The following is an 18,024-nucleotide window of genomic DNA, read 5'->3' as shown; positions in this document are numbered from 1 at the left end:
TAAAGCAGTTGACCAGATGACCTTAGAACAGACCAACAAGGGCTATGGAAATGAGATCCTAGTAATCATGAGGATTCTTTAAATATGGAAGACAGTGGCAGAAGAGTCAACGTTGGTGAGATATGGCCCGAGAAAGACTTGGCCAACATCACTAGCTTTGAATATAAAAGGAGCCCATGAGCCCAGAGTTGAGGCAGCTGGTAGAATGTGGAGGAGACAAAAAAAATAGATTGTCTCCATAATTTCTGAAAAGAAATAAAACTTTGCCTTCAATCCAAGTTTATCCAGGTGAAACTCATTTCAGACTTCTGAACTACAGAATGGGAAGATAACAAGTTTATGTTGTTTTAATCCATCAAGTGCTCCTAGGTGTACATGCATACAACCATAGGCATGTGCATTTTGGGTGTCAGTGTCAGCTAGTGTTGGAAGCTATGGAAAAAACCAAGCTGGCTAAAGAGTAATAGGACTATTTTAAATGAGATGGTCTGAGATGAGGTGATGTTTAAGGAGATTTGAGGTTCTTTTAACACAAGATATCTGGAAGAACATTTGGGAAGAGTCACCAGCAAATACAAAGTTCTCCCCCAACCAGCCCAGTCAGACATGAGTTTGGCATGTCTGCCGAAGAGAAGACCAATGTGGTCGTAGGAAAACTATGGAAATAAGTGTCATTGGTTATATTTAGGGGGTGTTTATTCTGGAAGGGAGTGGGAATGACCCTCTTTATTATTCATATTTTGGAGAAATAATGTGTTACTTTGTACAATTAAAAATGTCATCGGAGTCGGAGAGATAGCTCAGTAGAAAAAGTGCTTGCTTGGCAAGTGCAAAGTCCTGAGTTCAATCCCCTGTACCTCATATAATAATAATAATAATAGTAATAATAGATGTCTTATCATACTAAGGTGTAAGTCATTGTAAGTATAAAAGTAGCAAGTGCAAAGGAGAGAATATAGCAGATACTGGAAGCTTCTCTGGATCACTGTGTATACAACAGAAGAAAAATAGAAAAATGATCCAGAAGGGATCAAAACATGTTGTGACTTAAATGTATTCATTATCTATTCTCATCTTAATTTTTGTGGTCCTGGTGAGTGAGCCAAGGGACTTTGGATTGAGATACATCTCCAGTCTCCTTCTCAATTTTTTAAACAAAATTTCACTGAATTGTCCAACCTGGAATGGAACTAGCAATCATCCTGCCTCAGCATCTCAAAGTGCTGGGATTCCAGAGATGTGCCAGCACACTCAGCTCTGTGTCCACTTTTATATGTTTCTTCCCACTGAGTCTGGACAGAGAAGTGAGGAACAAAATGTGTATTTGTGTGTGCACATGAACAAGTATAAGGTCCCAGAGTTCCTAGATACACAATGATTTGATTTGAAGGTAAATTCTTAGATGCATGCAATGGGGAAGACCAATGAATCATCTACCTTCAAATTTTTGCTTCTCAGACCACCTTAGCGGTACTAATGTTTGGAATCAGACTGCTTTCCTTTGGGTTTTGCTCTGGTCTTACCAGCTTTGAGATTAGGGCAGCCATGGTCCTATGCAAACTTGAGGGTTTTTTCCCCCCATAATCACATATGGTTGTTAGAATTTTGATAAAGAATAATTTCATTTACAGAACTGAAACACAAGACCAATGTTTGGAAGTTAATAGCCCAACAAGTCTTAGGTGCTATTGCTATTGTTTCTGTCCTCTGTTTTGGGCCTCAGGTAATGTCTTTTGCACATACTGCATGCCAATGCCCAATTCCTGCCATCTCCTCCTGATCTGATACATCAGAGCCACTCTGAAAATTGTATTTGCAATAGCCAATTTGTTGCCACTTTGCACATATAAGTGAAGTCTCTGTAATACTCAGCACTTATCCCTGGAAAATGGAATGTAACTCAATTGCATTTACCAGAATCTCTTCCTGTGACTATCATTCTACTTCAACAATATTCAAGTGTTTCATCAGGACAAATTTGTCAAGAATTTCTAGGAACAGATTTTATGTTCATTAAAAATGTTAATTAGGACTTTGTATGGCATAACTCCAACTGAGTAGGATCTCTGCACTTTTTATGCAGCTGGATAAGAACACAGTTTCAACTCAGTGACAAACTTAAAAAGTCAAAGGTCGTAACAGACCCTTTGATTTCCTTGAGACTTTCTCCATGGGATTTAAAGGCAGTGTCTTGAATTCAAAAGTTTTCAATTTGTCGGTAGTTCACTTCAGGGAAATTTCTTTACTTCTCTGAGTCTTGATTTCCTCACTCTGCACTATGCTTGCCAAGTATTTTCTTTCCTATTTAGGAAAGTGCTAATTTAATTTAGAACCTCTATGTTCTCATAACAATAACAATGTAGAATTATTTTTACCAACATGTAAATGGGAAGGAAAAATGGCTTTCCTAAGCCATCAACAAGGTCTTTAGGTCCAGCTGTTTGATTATTGTAGATTCCTTTTGTTGTTATTTATTTTCTTTCTATGTGACTTAAGTTCTCAGAATGAAAAATGCTACTTTCTAACAAAAGAATACATAAATAGTTCAATATTGCAAAGTGATTCAGAAGACATTAATCTTCCAGGGTTAGAGACTACTTTTAAGAATATGTTTACATATTAGGTATTATAACAAAATCTTTTACTTTAGCCACATTTCCATCAAGAATTAAAGGAATCAAAATATTTCTGGGTTTTTTTGTCTTTTTTTTTTTTTTTTTTTGTGGTACCGGAGATTGAACTCAGGACCATGTATTTGCCAGGCAAGCGCCTATTCTACTGCACTATCTCCCTGGCCCAGAAATCAAAATATTTCTAATTTCTCAATATTAGTGAACATGAAGCCATCAAAAAAGAAAAACACACAAAAAAGCTCTTAATCAGATTTAATGACATTTCAATCAAGATATGGACCATTTTACTAAGATTTGAAATTATGCCTCAATTGGAAATTTGGATTAGAAATATGTTCTTTTGAACATTCAGTTCCCCTTTCTTTACTTTTTTATATTTTAGGGAAGCGTCTACAGGGTGTTCAGGGTCTCACTACCAGATCAGACTCATAGTGATTCTCCTGTTTACAGCCTCCCAAGTGCTGGGATTACAGGTGCACACCACAACGCCCAGTCTCAATTGCAGTCTCAGTGCACCACGGGGACAGGGCTGGCATGGCAGGCCTGGGGATTGAACTCCTGGCCCCTGCACCTGCTTGTAGGCACTTTAATCTGCTGAGCTATTTGGCCAGAACTTGATTCCCTTTTCTACCAATGAAAGTATCCCTTTCACTCATTTTAGTTTGAAGCCATGACCACTGTCCCACCTTGAGTGAATCGCAACATCTATCCTTCCTTTGCTTTGAGGATTGCGCCTCTGTTGTTTTATTCAAGTGCTGACATTCCTCCATGATTGAACGATAGATATAATATCCTCAGTCGTAGGTGGTTGGGTTGAATTGTTCTCCTACCAAGACAGAAAAAGTACAACTTAGTTTACTTTAACAATGTGCATTTTAGAAGCAAGAAGAGCTCTAAGTTAAATATCAACCATGCAGTCAGTCCCTAGTATCTTATCTTAATCTGCTGTGTCTGTACCACTGTGCTTAGTACAGGACAGGCACATTGTTCTAATGTTAGGGAGATTATAATTTAATTAGGGATAAATGTATGGAGAGAAATTTGAAACAAGAAGTAAAGTTGATAATATAGGGTCATACTCTGTATGACCATGGACTTTAAATTACAGAAATTAAGATTTTGTATTTTCTACCTATCTAAATGACAGGATTTATACAGGCCAATGTAGTTTTATTTATCTTTATGGCTTTATAAAGCACTCATCAGGGGCTTGCATGTAACAACTTCTGAAAATGAAGAGAAAATGTCATGAAATGAATGTGATTCTATAAGGTGATTTCCTGCAGGAGATACCTCTACAATAGGCTCAGTATGCAGGATAGAATTCAAAGATATTTAAAAAACACAAAGTATTCTGCAAGTATCTCTACAAAGAAACAGACCATGCTTGACTTTCCACCATCCTGACCTTGCTTTAAATATATAAATATTTATATATATATTTTTTCTTAATATACATTTTATTAGTATATGTTTGCAGTACATAAATTTTACATTGCTGTGTGGAATTAGTGTATGTACACAATGCATAGTGTTTCCTTGTCTCTTTATTTTCCTTGTTTTTCCCTCTCTCCATCTCTCTTTTTTAATTTTCACAGCAAAACAGTATTTTATTTATACTTTTGCAAAGTTAGTAACAAAGTTTCCTAGTGACTAAGAGCCAACATTAACCAGACAGGGCATTTATCTCAGGACTAAGGTAGCTTGTTTGCTTTAGGCGCTGAGGCCTAGTCCCAGCTATACACATTTGATCAATTTCATAGCTTCCGTGGTTCCCACCATACCCTCATTTTTTTTTTTTTGGAGGTGGGTGTTTTATTGCAATTAGAAAAGCTATATTTGGAAAAGTCGAATCTGTATGTGGAGAAGTCTTTAAAGGACCTTTTCATACTTGATGCCCGTTCAAAGATTGTAGGTACTTGAATTCAGCAAAATAACTCAATAAAGTCTAATAATCCATAATAGTAGTGAGTTATCAGCACAACTGGCAAATGTCCGAAGTTGTTGACTTAAGCCTTTTACAGCTCAGCATATTACTATAGCTTTACTTCTTATACCTTGTGGTTATACTTTTCTACTGGATGCTTAAGACCAAGCTAAAGTAGACCTATATAACTAAAAATGTAACTTTTTCTATCTGACAAGGCCAGTCAAATTCCCTCAGGGTTTACCCTGGAACTGTGTGCAGCAGTTTTTAGATCTTTTGTCATTGCCAGCCATGTGGATGAGTCATGATCATTGCTTGACCAATTTGCTCTCTGTGAAAACCTGAGAGATTTTTTTCTCTCCATGTGACTCTCCTTAGCCACATTATACATCATCAATCACTTTTCTCTGTGGCCCCATAATCTCCTTGACCATAAAATTTGGGACATCACTGAGTTACAAGATGTCAGAGCAGAGGTTCTCTTATGTCCTGAGTTCTCACTGACCTTGAAGGGCTAGGGCCAAAATATTGGCTATCCTTTTACCCCATATATTTCTCTAATTTTTGGTCTGCAAACCTTAGTTGTGAAACATCCAGAAGAGAAGCTTAATGATATTATTACCCTGTAACAGAGACAGTTAAGTTTAACATCATTGTCTGTCTCAATATCAAAAACCTTATGTCTAAGGTGTTTATTTATATTTTAAAGACAGTATATGCACACAGGTGAAAATACAAAAGGTCTGGGCTGGGATTATAGTTCAGCAGCATAAGCACCTGCCTGGAAACTTCAAGGTCCTGAGTTCAATCTGCGGGAACCCCCCCTGCAAACAAGATCAGAAAACAAATGTTCTTCAGCTTGTCCCTTCCTTCAGCAATATGGAAAGCACTTTTAAATATTTTTTTCTTTGTGATACAAATTATGACATATTTTTAACAGTGTCCCCTTACGTTTTAACATGCTATATGCTCTTTACATTGATAAAGGCCCTTTTTACTTTTCTTACTGTTGCAAAGCAATATCTCGTCTACAATATATATGACTAGAGCCTTGTTAATTAGAAATTGTACAAAAGAACTTATAATTTGAGAAATGCTAAGCCCTTATTCTAAGAGCAGTACAATGATTTATTTTCTCTTAACTCACTCATTGATGGATAATATGCTTTTCACCAAAAAAGCATTCATATTCACATGGAAGCATAAATAGTTTAATAACATTGTAATTATTTGTCTTACATGATATGTACAAGTATAGTTGATCTGTACTATTTATTGTAGTTGTAGTCTATAGGCTCTTGAATAAGGAAATGCTGAAACAATGCTCCAAGAGAAAGTGCAGGATTAAACACCTGACTATCTCTGGCGGAGGCATTTTCATCTATTTATTAATACATAACCTGCTATTTTTTTTGTTTAAACTACTTTGCTTAGTACATGTTGATGATTTTGCTAACACTGAATTAGGAACCATGATACTGTAGTATGAACCCAATGGAAGATTACATAACCCATTCTTTTTTTTTTTTTTTTTTTTGGTCAAGTCAAGCGTACTCACATGAAAGAACACCGGCTGGTTCTGCAACCTGCAAGAACAAAGAGTATAAAAGTTAAGTCCACAGAAAACACATTGCAAAAAGGAAACTTTTTCCACTAAGCACGTTTGTGTCAATGTGAGGCAGAGTATCATGTTGTATAACTTCTGTTGATATTATGGCCATGGAACCTCTTGCCCCTGAGCTCCTGGATGACAGTTCCCAAAAGATTATTGGTACTGGTTTCACTGTGACAAACATTTCTCTAGTGTGGAGACAAATTTGCTAAGACAAATCTGTGAGAGGGAATCAACTGATACATTTGTTATTTAGAAAAAAGTGTTGATTCTCTACATTACAAAATTTAAAGAGTTTAAATGTATACTGCATGTTTGATAGACATGTGACTAAATAACAAATTAAAAAAAAACATTGGAGGATACTGCCACATATGCACATGAGTGTATGAAACAATGAATAAATCTGTATCTATGTACAATTCAGGAACCTCCAACTATTCCATTTTTAGCAGCAGCGGCTGTACCTGAGTATGCTCAGTTCCTGGGGCAGTCAGATCAGCAGAAAATCTCCGCATTCATAGTCTGTACCTCATTAGCAGCCTTTTGATACAATGCCTGCAAATTTTTCCATTGAAAAGTTCTTCCACTATCATTTCTCTCAGGATGACTACAGTAGGAAATCACTTTCTTTTTATATAATTTACAGTCAAAACCATTTATCAATTTTAATATTTCATTAGTACAGATGACTATAGCCACCAACAAAATTCTCTCCACTTAAAAAAATTATATATAATTTCTACTGTTAGTTTTCATGACAATGTTAGAGTGGAAGTGCTTATTTTTACTGTTTTTTAATAATTTTATTGAGAAACAAATAGCAATGAGACAGTTTCAAAACCAATTATAGGACAGTTTCAACAATTAATACATAGCGTATTGTTGTCTTAGTGGTTATTCATTGTACAAGTGGTCATCCATTATTCAAGATGCAGACATGATACCTTGTCCACAAACACTATTATAACAAATATTTATACTCATTTAAGAGAAAGTAGCTGTATATCCTAACTATTTTGAATATACAGATACAAAATGGTCTTTCATTTGTATCCCCTTTTTTGTTTAGTTTTCTCAGAGATGGGTATTCCATTGTCATTTAAATATTGTAGGTGAGTGAATTCAGCAAAGTATTCCAATATAGTCCAGTAGTTCATAATAGTAGTGGGTTTTCCATAAGACTGGTAATGTCAGAAGTTGTTGACTTGAGCCCTTTACAGCTCAGCATATTAATATGGCTTTACTTTTTAAATTCATTTTTATACTTTTCTGCTGGATGGTTAAGACCAAGATAAAGCAAGACCTATATGACCAGAAATGTAACTTTTGTATCTGGCAAGGCCAGTCAAATCCCCTCAGGATTTACCCTGAAATCCTGTACAGCAATTTGTAGATCCTTTGTCAGTGTCAGCCATGTGGATGAGTCACGGCCATTGCTTGACTAATTTGCTCTGTTTGAAAGCCTGAGAGAATGTTCTCTCTCCATGTGATTCTTCTTAGGCACATTCTACATCATCCATCACTTTCCTCTTTTGCCCCATAATCTTGATCAGAAAATTTGGGACACAACTGATTTACATGATGTTACAGTACAGGTTCTCCTAAAATGTCAAAAGAGTGTCTTGCTACAATGCCGTATACGGTTAGATTTCTAAATTTCTGTGTAAAAATATGTAATTATTTATTCCTATTTTTAAAAGTATTTTTTAATTTTTTTTTCTTCATAATCTGTAGGGACTCAAAGCTTAACATATCAATATTTGATAGAAAACACCTATTCCACGTTATGTCTAAGATGTTTGATATTCAGACAGATAGTGAGGTTGAGCTCAACTGCCTATGTTGTAGGGTAATAATAATAAGCTTCTCTTCTGGAGGGTTAACAACCTAAGTTTGCAGACCAAAAATTAGAGAAAAAGAAGGGCTGCAAGGACAGCCAACATTTTGGCCCTAGGAAATCATTTTCTACCATTTTCACCTGATATTTGCAAATCTCTAAATGACTGCCAGGAGGATTGTCCCTTCTTTACCTTTACCTTTAGACTCTTTTCACCTTTAGACTGTTCCTTTTGACCACAGCAAACATTCCTGAAGCCTTAAAGGCTATTGTCTCACTATTGCTAACACTGTTTACATTGCAGTGGATTAGCTTCTAGTAGTTCTGTCTCCTGGCCTCTTGTCTAACCTTTGGTTATTATATCTATCCTCAGATTCTTTAAAAGAGTCTTTGTACTGCACACACACACACACACACACACACACACACACACACACTTTTCTTATTTGGAGATCTTCACAACCTAAGCCAAGCTCTTGTTTTAATTTCATGTTTTAAAATACATTCACAAACATCTTTAGACATGGAACCAATATACCAAGAAGAAAACTCTTTACTCTCTGGAATTCTTCTGCACAAACCATGATGAACACCTTCATGTTTTGGTATATTTTGCACTAAGTCTTGCTTCTTCTTGATTTTCCTAGTAAATCCACTTGAATTAACCTCCCTATATCCATGTTCCATGGAAGAAAATGCCTATCTCCACATCACTTTTCACTATGTTGTCTCTCCGTAGCCAAAGACCACCAATCCACACCTCTCTTCTATATCTTGGGAAAAATACTCAACCAAAAATTGGAACAGTGGGAAATGTGTTGTTCACTTGTCACAAATGTTAAGCTGCAGAAAGTAACAAAATAACAACAGAAGTAGGAAGTAAGAGTACCAGTAACAGTTGAGTAACTATCATACTTTTGCTTTACATGAAAATGTTTATAGCATTTTCAGTGCTATTTGGAAGCCTTCATCCTGTTTTCCTCTGAACAAATATTTTTTTCTGAGAGTTCAAAATGACTAACATAGAAGTGAGATTTGGGACACAGTATGTGTGTGGGACATGTCCACAGGCACAGGAATCTACCTTGGAAACTTGTCCCTGAAGAGAAGAACATAATCCTTCCCAGGTTGATAAGAGTGGAGTCAGTGGCAGAATCTTCTGGGATCTACTTACCTATCTCAAGCTTTCACTACTTCAGGGGTGACAGAAAAGCAGTCCCCCATGTGGCTTGTCGCTAGCATGCACCTACACAGCTGAGGCACTAAACAGCACTTACTAACTCAGACTTTCACAAGGGATCTCCCTGTCCCCAGGTCATTTTAACAATGACATCCGATAACTTTCTTGATTTGGAAAAGAACAGATAGATTTCTGAGCTCTCAGTTGGAGCCAGGAACTGTGCTGACCAGAAGTTTTTCTCATTTCATTGCAAAGAAAACTATCCAGAGAATAGTCTTTCTTCACTGAGTCAAACACCATCAAGATCAGGAAAGCAGAGGTAACTAGATGAGTTGGGCACACATTCTATTTCTCGATACTTACCTGCTAACTCCCACCCCCATTAATCAGTTAAGAAATAGGGAGTGTACTCTATGGAGTTGTTGAAATGCCTGCCCTGTAGCACAATTCAGGAAGGTAAGCAGAGGGCCACCTTTTCAGACTTACAGGTCCTCTACTCTAGAAAGTGCAGACAGAACTCCAAATAATTTATTTTTAAATTATAACTCTGATCCTCTATAGCTTAAGACTATATAAGTCTAAAGCACATCTATCTACAGGCAGACATTGGGAGCTTAGAATGCGAGTGTAAAGAAGACCCCAAATATAAAGTCTGTGCCGCGTGTCATGACCACTAAAACATTTTTTCTTTGTAATTTGGAGGAATTCGTTACACAGAAGATACATTGAAATTAGACAATGTCACAGATTCTTACCTGAACGCTGAACTCCACAACAGCAACAACTCCGGTCCCTGTCATCCAAGTCTGACTTTAAATTGTCAGGTGGTTTTTAAAAAAGTCAATCCAGTGATGATTAACCATGTTGGGTCATCACCTTAAGCAAACAGAAGAAAATTATCTAGCTGTTACTAGTTTACCGTAAACTTGCAGAGTTTAACATTTGTATTAATAATTTCTCAGAATGTATACATTATATTGGTGTTATTTTTTGAATCCCTGATTCTGAAAACGACATGTGTCATTTATTCAATTGATTGTATTCAAATATTTTCTTTAGATACATAAATAGAAAATATCTTCCAAGATTTTGAAAACCTTCCAAATAAAACAAAATCAAAAGAAATTTTTTGAGTGTGTCTACAGGTTACATTTTTTTTTCTTTCTTGTAGTTTTTAGAGAAGGATCTACAAGGTATTCAGGGTCTCACTACTAGATCGGACTCATAGTGATTTGCCTGTTTACAGCCTCTCAAGAGCTGGGATTACAGGCACATGCCACCACGTCCAGTCTCAATTGCTGTCTAAGTGTGCCTCTGGGGCGGGACCAGCACACAGGCCCAGGTATTGAACCCCTGGCCCCTGTGCCTGCTTGCAGGTGCTTTAATCTGATGAGCTATTTGGCTAGCCCATACATTAATATTTACAAGATAAAATATACCTATAGAGTTCTAATATGGTATAGATACTGGATGACAATGGATGTACCACATGGAATAGCAAATTGCCCATGAACTACAATGTGGGTCTGCTATCTGACACAATCAATAATGCATGGCAGATTCTGTTTACATAAAACCTGAAGAAAGTATGATCACATAGTTTCTTTCAATCACATGTTATATTGATTTTAGAAAAGAGAAGAGCCTGATGCAGTTGTAAGTTTCGCAGGACTGAAGTATAGCTGAATTAATAATTCAAATATTTTTTACTTCTACTGTACCCCCAGCATAGTGCTTTGTTTTGGAAGCATGCTAACGTAAATAAGGCAAAGTCCCTTCACTTACATATGTGTGCACACGTATGTGTACAGAGGGTCAGACAGCTAGAAATACAGATGCATACATCAAAATATTATTGCTTCTTATCACTCCTGAGGGACAATTATTGGTAACGTTTCATCAAAATACCATTCCAGCTCCATAGTCAGAAAATTCTGATGCGGTAGGCCTGAGATACAGTTTTTGTAATGTTAATTTTTATTCACTGCTAGATTTTTTGAAACATATTTGATACAGGGTCTCACTATGCAGCTCTTACTCATAGTGATCCTCCTGCTTTCAGGAGGAGGATCTCTCTCCAGCACTGGGATTACAGGCATACACCACCATTCCTGGACTTGGTGGCCAGCTCAGTGCACCCGGGTGTGGGACTGGTGCAGCATGTGGTGTCGAGGATCAAGCCCCAGTCCCCATGTGCTAGCCAGGCAGGGGCGTAAGTCACTGAGCTATCTCCTCAACCCCACTGCTAGATTTTGAGATCATCTTATCCAAGATCTGAAATATTTTTAATCATTTTTATGCACTTCCATTTAGAATTCAGTGATAATGTGGGTGTTCTAATGCTGAAAGTTTCCACAATATTCATTCCAAAGAGGGCACATCTTCTTGTTTCAGAGGAGTGTATTTTCAGAATAAAGAAAACAGCACAAATTAACTGTAAGTTTTCAGACTTCCTAGATGAAGTTGTTAAAGACTTAATTTCATGTGGTTTTAAGGACCAAATAAGATGTTCTCCTGTTTCTTTCTTCCTCTTTAAAGAATTACCAAGCTCTTCTTATATGACTTGTGGAAAAGTAAGAATGATCAGAGAAAAGGCATTGCAACAGGTCTTACAAAATCACTATTATGTTAATAGCCTTGGGTCAGTAGAATTGCAAAATTTTGCTAAAAGTTTATTAATATTTATTTAAGAGATAATCACAGTTCTGATGAAATAACATGGTCTCTGAAATCTGATACTTTGCCGCCAGTTAGCCCTTGCTATTTGTCGGACGCATGAACTTGATGAACCCTAACCTTTCTGAACTTCAGCATCCACAGTGATGAGACCTCAGTGCTTGAGGGAAGACTATGGATATCCCTTATATAAAGGGCCTTCTGTTGTACTTGTAGCTCCAGCACCTAATTTGAGTCATTGTATGGCATTTGCATATCATGAAGTTCAGATCATCCAATACAAATTGAATGGTTAAAAATAAGATATTTAATATACATGTGCTCTGCAGTTTCTCAGGATCATTTCTATTCCAGCATCATCAGGTTCTGTGGCTCAGGTGGGGGCCTTCAGTGTCACACAGCAAAGTGGTCTCCACCTTCCCATCACATCTCCCCTGGCTGTGGTCCAGAGAAACTCCAGAAAGCTGTGCACTCTTGGAGGGAATCCCCACACCTCCGTCTTTGCTCACTCAGAGATTTCCTGTCATTACAGCTGTAATCTTTTGTAGCAAGGCTCTCTACCTTGAAAGAAGGTAGGGAGTTCCTGATCATTAATATCTTCTCTCTAATTCCCAATTGGTTGGGTATTCCTGCTGTACTTCCTCATCACCTAAATGATTAATCAGAAGTATTCCCTTTACCTGCCACCTTTTCCAGAATTTTTCTGATTTGCCCTCTGGCTCTTGAAGTTGCCCTTTTCCTTAAGACACACTGCCTAACCTGCAGATGTGACAAGTGGCAGTCACCTTACCCCCTCCAGATACCACTTCAGGCCACTCAGACTTATTTTGCAATGCATTTCACCTTGTTACATCCTGTCCATTTTCCCAGTCTCACCCCTGAGAATCTTGTGTCAAGACCTTTCATTCCACTCCCCTTGAAAAACTCCCTCTCTTATCTAGCAGCTTACTGGAATCATCTGTCAACCCCTTCGCCCCTCCCACTAATTTAATGAAGGTTTTAACATTTGGTTCAAATCCTAACCCTCAAGATACTGCTCCTTTTATAATTATTGATGGCTTCAATGGCCTTGAAGAGAAATCTTTTAATATATTGACTTATTGGTTTTATTGAACCATCTCATCTTCCTAGATCTCAGCTTCAATTCATCCCTATAGACAAGTCTTACACTTTGACACACCCAACCTGGAACGCTCCATACAATCTTTCAAAGAAAGAATCTTCAGTGCTTCCCTGTCTGGAATTTACAATCCACACATTGATTTTGCCAGATATCTCACCATTCTTTTTCTCTCTCTTGTCCTCATTCACCTTTATATGGGCACTAAGCTTCATGGTCTTGATAATTCCCCTCTCCCAAGCATCTTCAAGCCATGTTTTATTTTCTCACACCATTCTAATTGCTTAATATACCATAGCCATGATTGAATCCAACTCTTTGACTTCTCTGCTCACTTCTACAAGGAGCTGAATGCAGCTGATGAAAACTCCTGTTCTATTTTGACTTTAATTTGTGCCATGTATGGGAATCCATGATGAAAATGTATGAATGAAAGTGCTTTACATCTGAGCTGTAGATGTGGTCACCTGACAGGTCAGCTAAGGACTCTGCATACAAAGTATGATATAACTTGAAGAGAGGCCATGGCTCTGCAGCCGCAGGATGGAACACAGTTTCTGGGCTGCCCCCAGTCAATCCTGACTGATTAGTTAGGAATGTTCTAGTCTATCACCCAGTCCCTAGTGCTATCAGCTCAAGTGTAGCATGTACTTTTCCAAACTGTCTTTTGGTTTTTTACTTAGACTGTCTTTGTTCCCTTTATGTACCTAGGACAGAGTATGGCTTTCATAAACAGAGGGGTCATTGACCTCTCTTTATGTCATGAGTCTTCTTTCATCATGTGACATGAGTCATCAGAGATCAGCCCCAGTATTAATAATTGGGGAGGACTGGCCAGAGAGCTCAGTGGGTTAAAGCACCTGCTTAGACAGACATAGGGACTGGGGTTCGATCCCCAGCATGCCATGCTGGCCGTGCCCCCAGGGCATGCTAAGAGGGTGACTGAGATTGGGTGTGGTGGCCCGCAGATGTAATCTCAGCACTTGGGAGGCAGAAAATAGGAGTCCATTCTGTGTAGCGAGACCCTGTTGACCCTGTACTAAATACATAAAAAAATAACAATTGAAGAACTACAGTCATGCAGCTCAAGTAAGCCTTTTATTTTGCCTTAGAATCCTACTGTGTTTTCCTAGTCCATTTCATCTTGCTTTCTGCATAACTATTTTGCAGCCTCACCTCTCTCGTTAAAGTTTTAACATATCTCTCCTTGCCTTGTCTTCATCTGTAGCCCCATTTCACTATGACACACACTGAAGCATCCTTTCAAAAGACCTCTGCTACACCCATCTTCCAGCAGCATCAGTCCCAAAACTGTGGCTTAAAAAAATGCCTATGTATGGCCAGGGAAATGGTTCAGTAGAATAAGCACTTGCCTGAGTTCAATTCCGGTTACACACACACACACACACACACACACACACACACACAAAGGACAAGGGCTGGTGAGATGGCTCAGTGGTCTAAAGCACCTACTTAAAACAAGCTTAGCAAAGCACAGAGACTGCGGTTCAATCCCCCAGCACCACATGCCAGCCAGCCCTGCCCCCTGGTGGGCTGAGCTGGCCACACACACACACACACACACACACACACACATAAATAAATAATTAAAAAAAAAAGATGCCTATGTATCAGCTAAGGCCAACTTCCACTTGTGCTCCTAACTATCTCCTTTCCTTGTGTTTGCAAGGATATAAGCTTTCTCCTTGCTTGAGTTTTACTATTGATAGATCCTCAGCAAATAGGGAGAAAAACTAGGCATGGACAGAGGGTTGAGAGCAGGGAGGGCAAGGGGAAGTGAAAAGGCCTCAAGTGTGTAATGAACATGTACTAAGAAACACGAAAGGACCTCCTACTCAACATTACCATTAGTATATGTGTTGTATGACTTTCATATCTTCCTTTTAATTCACTGACTACTTGATTTGTCCTATTTTCTAAACCATTTCTACATCTGTGGCTTGTTACCGCCAGCGTCTCAGAATCCAACAATTGCATTTTGGTGATTTTATCTGTTTTCATGTCTTCAGCAATGTCTATATGTTGATAATTAGGAAGCAATTTGTCTCTGGCCAGGAACTTCTCCTGGAGTCTAGATTTAGGCAATGTGTGATTGCTGTCTGTATTTATTTAACAAATATGGTAAGCTTAACATCTTCCAAATTTGTCTCCTCATCTTATCTTCCCAAAAGTCTCATCCTGGAATGGTCCCATTTCAGGGAGTCATGATTCCGTCTGGCCAATTGCACAAACCCACAGCACACTCGGATCTTTCTTGACTCCTTTACTTACTCATATTAGGTATCAATTTCAAAGTATAACCAGAATCTGACTACTTCTTGCCATTCTTGCAGCTCTCACATTTTTGTCTTGAATTTCTGTAGAGTGCTCCAGCCTACATCCCCACTTCCCCTCCCTACTCACCCCCAGCCTTTCCACCTATCTCTCTCCTTCCTAAAAATCTCAACACATCAGCCTGAGTCATCTTACTGAAACTCGTCAAACTCTTATGGTTGTTGTACTTAAGTTCTGCAGTAGTTTCTGCCAACAAAAAAAAATGTAAAATCCAAAGAATGACCACAAATTTCTATGAGAAACAGCTCCTGCACTCTGGGTCTCTGTATTTTGTCTTTTGTCTAGAATCTTGTCCAGATATCTGTATAACTTACCTCCTGACCACTGCCCCTAAGGGACACTTGGGCTGATATTTCCTTCCCCCTCATCAAGCCTTTTCCCCTATACTGTATTTTCTTTCATTATCCATCAGACTACCTATTTTACTCTTATATTTTGCTTGTTGTCACTCTTCCCTTGCCTCATTATCCAGAAGTTTACAGTACAGTGCAAACTGCAAAGGGCAAGAATAGGTCCTTGCCTGCTTAATCCAATGCTACACTGTCATTTCCTACAATAGTTTCTGATATGCAGTTGGTGGTAAATAAATATTTTGAATGAATAAATGAAATGTTCAGTTCAAGAGAATTTATAGCAATGAAGCTTAAGCAGGCTTGAGCTGGAAAATGCTTAATGATGTAAGGAAGCTTTTTAAAGTATAGATGAAACAGCTACTTAGCTCTCAAGGAGTGGGAAAAACCTGTTGAAAGCAGGCAACAACTCATTTTGCTCGGAGAGTAAAACAGGTTACTGATGCATATGAAGCAATGAAATCCTTGAGAAACTTACACTTAAATTTTTCTAAGTGTTCCTAGCTTACTTATAACAAGTAGTCAAGTCCTTCCTTTATTTCACAAGAATCTACAAAACCTGTCCTCTGCTTATGCCTCTAACACCATTTCCTATAATTTTCCTCATGAGCTATTACTTCCAACAAATAGGCATCCTGCACATTCTGTGACTATTCCAATCAAATTTCCGACTTAAGACACTGACACTTGTCTCTCCCTCTCCTGGGAGCATTTTGCCCCTGGAGTTCCATCCACGTTTACTTCAGTTATTTTTCTGCCCAATCATTGCTGCCTCCTAGCTGCTGAGCCTGACCTACTTACAAATGTAACATTTATAATGCTCTGTGTGCCCTATTTCTCCCCTCAAAATCTCCTAGACTCGCATAGGTGATAAAATACACTCAGCAATGCCTTTTGCTGCCCGAAGAGAGGGCCACAAAACAGCAAGAACTCATCTCTGTTCAGTTTGATGCTGATGCTGTGCTTAGTGTACAGTCGAGGCTGCACCACAGAAAAGATTTTGAAAGAATCCATAAGCTTGCGTTTGAGATTCTGTCGCAAACCATATGAATCCTGCACATGTTCAGCAAGCGAACAGATCTGACATCCTTTCTTCCATCTTACCACTTAGCACTCCAGTCTGCTTGTCTTCTTTGAGATGTTCACTCTCTCCGAGAATTGAGAAGGCTTTTCAGAATTTACACAAAGGGAGTTGGGGAGACAGCTCAGTAGCCTAAGTTCCTGCCTGGCAAGCACAAGGTCCTGAATTCCATTCTTGGAAAAAAAATTAAAAAATAAAAAATAAAAATGCAGGGCCGGCCAGATAGCTCAGCAGACTAAAGCACCTGCAAGACAGAGAATGAGAATGGGCATGGTGGTGCAAGCCTGTAATCCCTGAGCGTGGAGGCTGTAAACAGGAGCACCATGACGATTCCAATCTACGCAGTAAGACCCTGTAGACCCTGTACTAAATATATTTTAAAATGCATATGAGAACAGATAATGCTTCAAAAATAACATCTTTGAAAAGGATTAGTACAAGGAAACTGAGGACACTTTATATAATGAGATTTTTTTTAACCTTATGTGATTAATTTATTTCATTTAACATTATGTTTTCAAAATGCATCCGTTTTCCCACAAATGACTCAAATTTAACCTCCTTCATAGCAGAGTGGTATTCCATCATGCGGAGCAACCACGTGTTCTTCGTTCATCTGTTAACGGACATACAGATGTATTGTTTTATGTCATGATGATAGCCAGTCTTTCTGGAGTAAGACAAAGTCTCAGTGTTTTAATTTGTATCTTCCTAACAACTATTGATGCTGAGTATCTTTTCATGCATTTATGAGCCTTTTGCATTTCTTTTGAGTAGTGTAATTCATTTCAATTGCCTATTGTCTGATTGGATTTTTATTTTTGAGAGGTCTAAGGTTTTGAGTTCTTTATATATTTTAGATATTAGTCTTTTTTATTTTATTGAGAAACAAATAGCAATAAGACAGTTTCAAAACTGATTAATAGGACAGTTTCAATAATTAATACATTGTACATTGTTATCTTCTTAGTGGTTATTCATAGTACAAGATGCAGACATGATATCTTCCAAACACTATTAATACAAATCTTTCTTCTCATTGAATTAAGCAAAAGTAGCTGTATATCTATCCTAAGTATTCTGTATATACAGATACAAAATGGTCCTTCCTTTGAAGCCCCTTTTTTTGTTTAGTCTTGTCAGAGATGGGTATTCCATTAACATCTAAATACTATAGGTGAATGAATTCAGCAAAACAATCCAAACAGTCCAGCAGTCCACAATAGTAGTGGGTTATCCGTAGGACTGGC

General features: G+C 38.0%; 1 protein-coding gene across 1 annotated transcript in view; it reads right to left on the bottom strand.

The window, feature by feature from the left end:
- Positions 1-9,994, bottom strand: part of LOC111817612 (solute carrier organic anion transporter family member 1B1-like) — a 101,968-nt gene extending 91,974 nt beyond the window's left edge. The window contains exons 1-3 of the mRNA XM_023718950.1: positions 9,948-9,994; positions 6,119-6,146; positions 3,320-3,459 (exon numbers count right to left, since the gene is read on the bottom strand). Coding sequence (XP_023574718.1) covers positions 3,320-3,403 — 84 coding nt within the window. The 5' untranslated portion in view covers positions 3,404-3,459; positions 6,119-6,146; positions 9,948-9,994. The remainder of the gene's footprint in view (positions 1-3,319; positions 3,460-6,118; positions 6,147-9,947) is intronic.
- Positions 9,995-18,024: the final 8,030 nt, after the last annotated feature.

Source organism: Octodon degus, unplaced genomic scaffold (genome assembly GCF_000260255.1).
Source record: "Octodon degus isolate 3935 unplaced genomic scaffold, OctDeg1.0 scaffold00064, whole genome shotgun sequence".
NCBI lineage: Eukaryota > Metazoa > Chordata > Mammalia > Rodentia > Octodontidae > Octodon > Octodon degus.
This window is presented reverse-complemented; position numbering and strand designations above follow the sequence as displayed.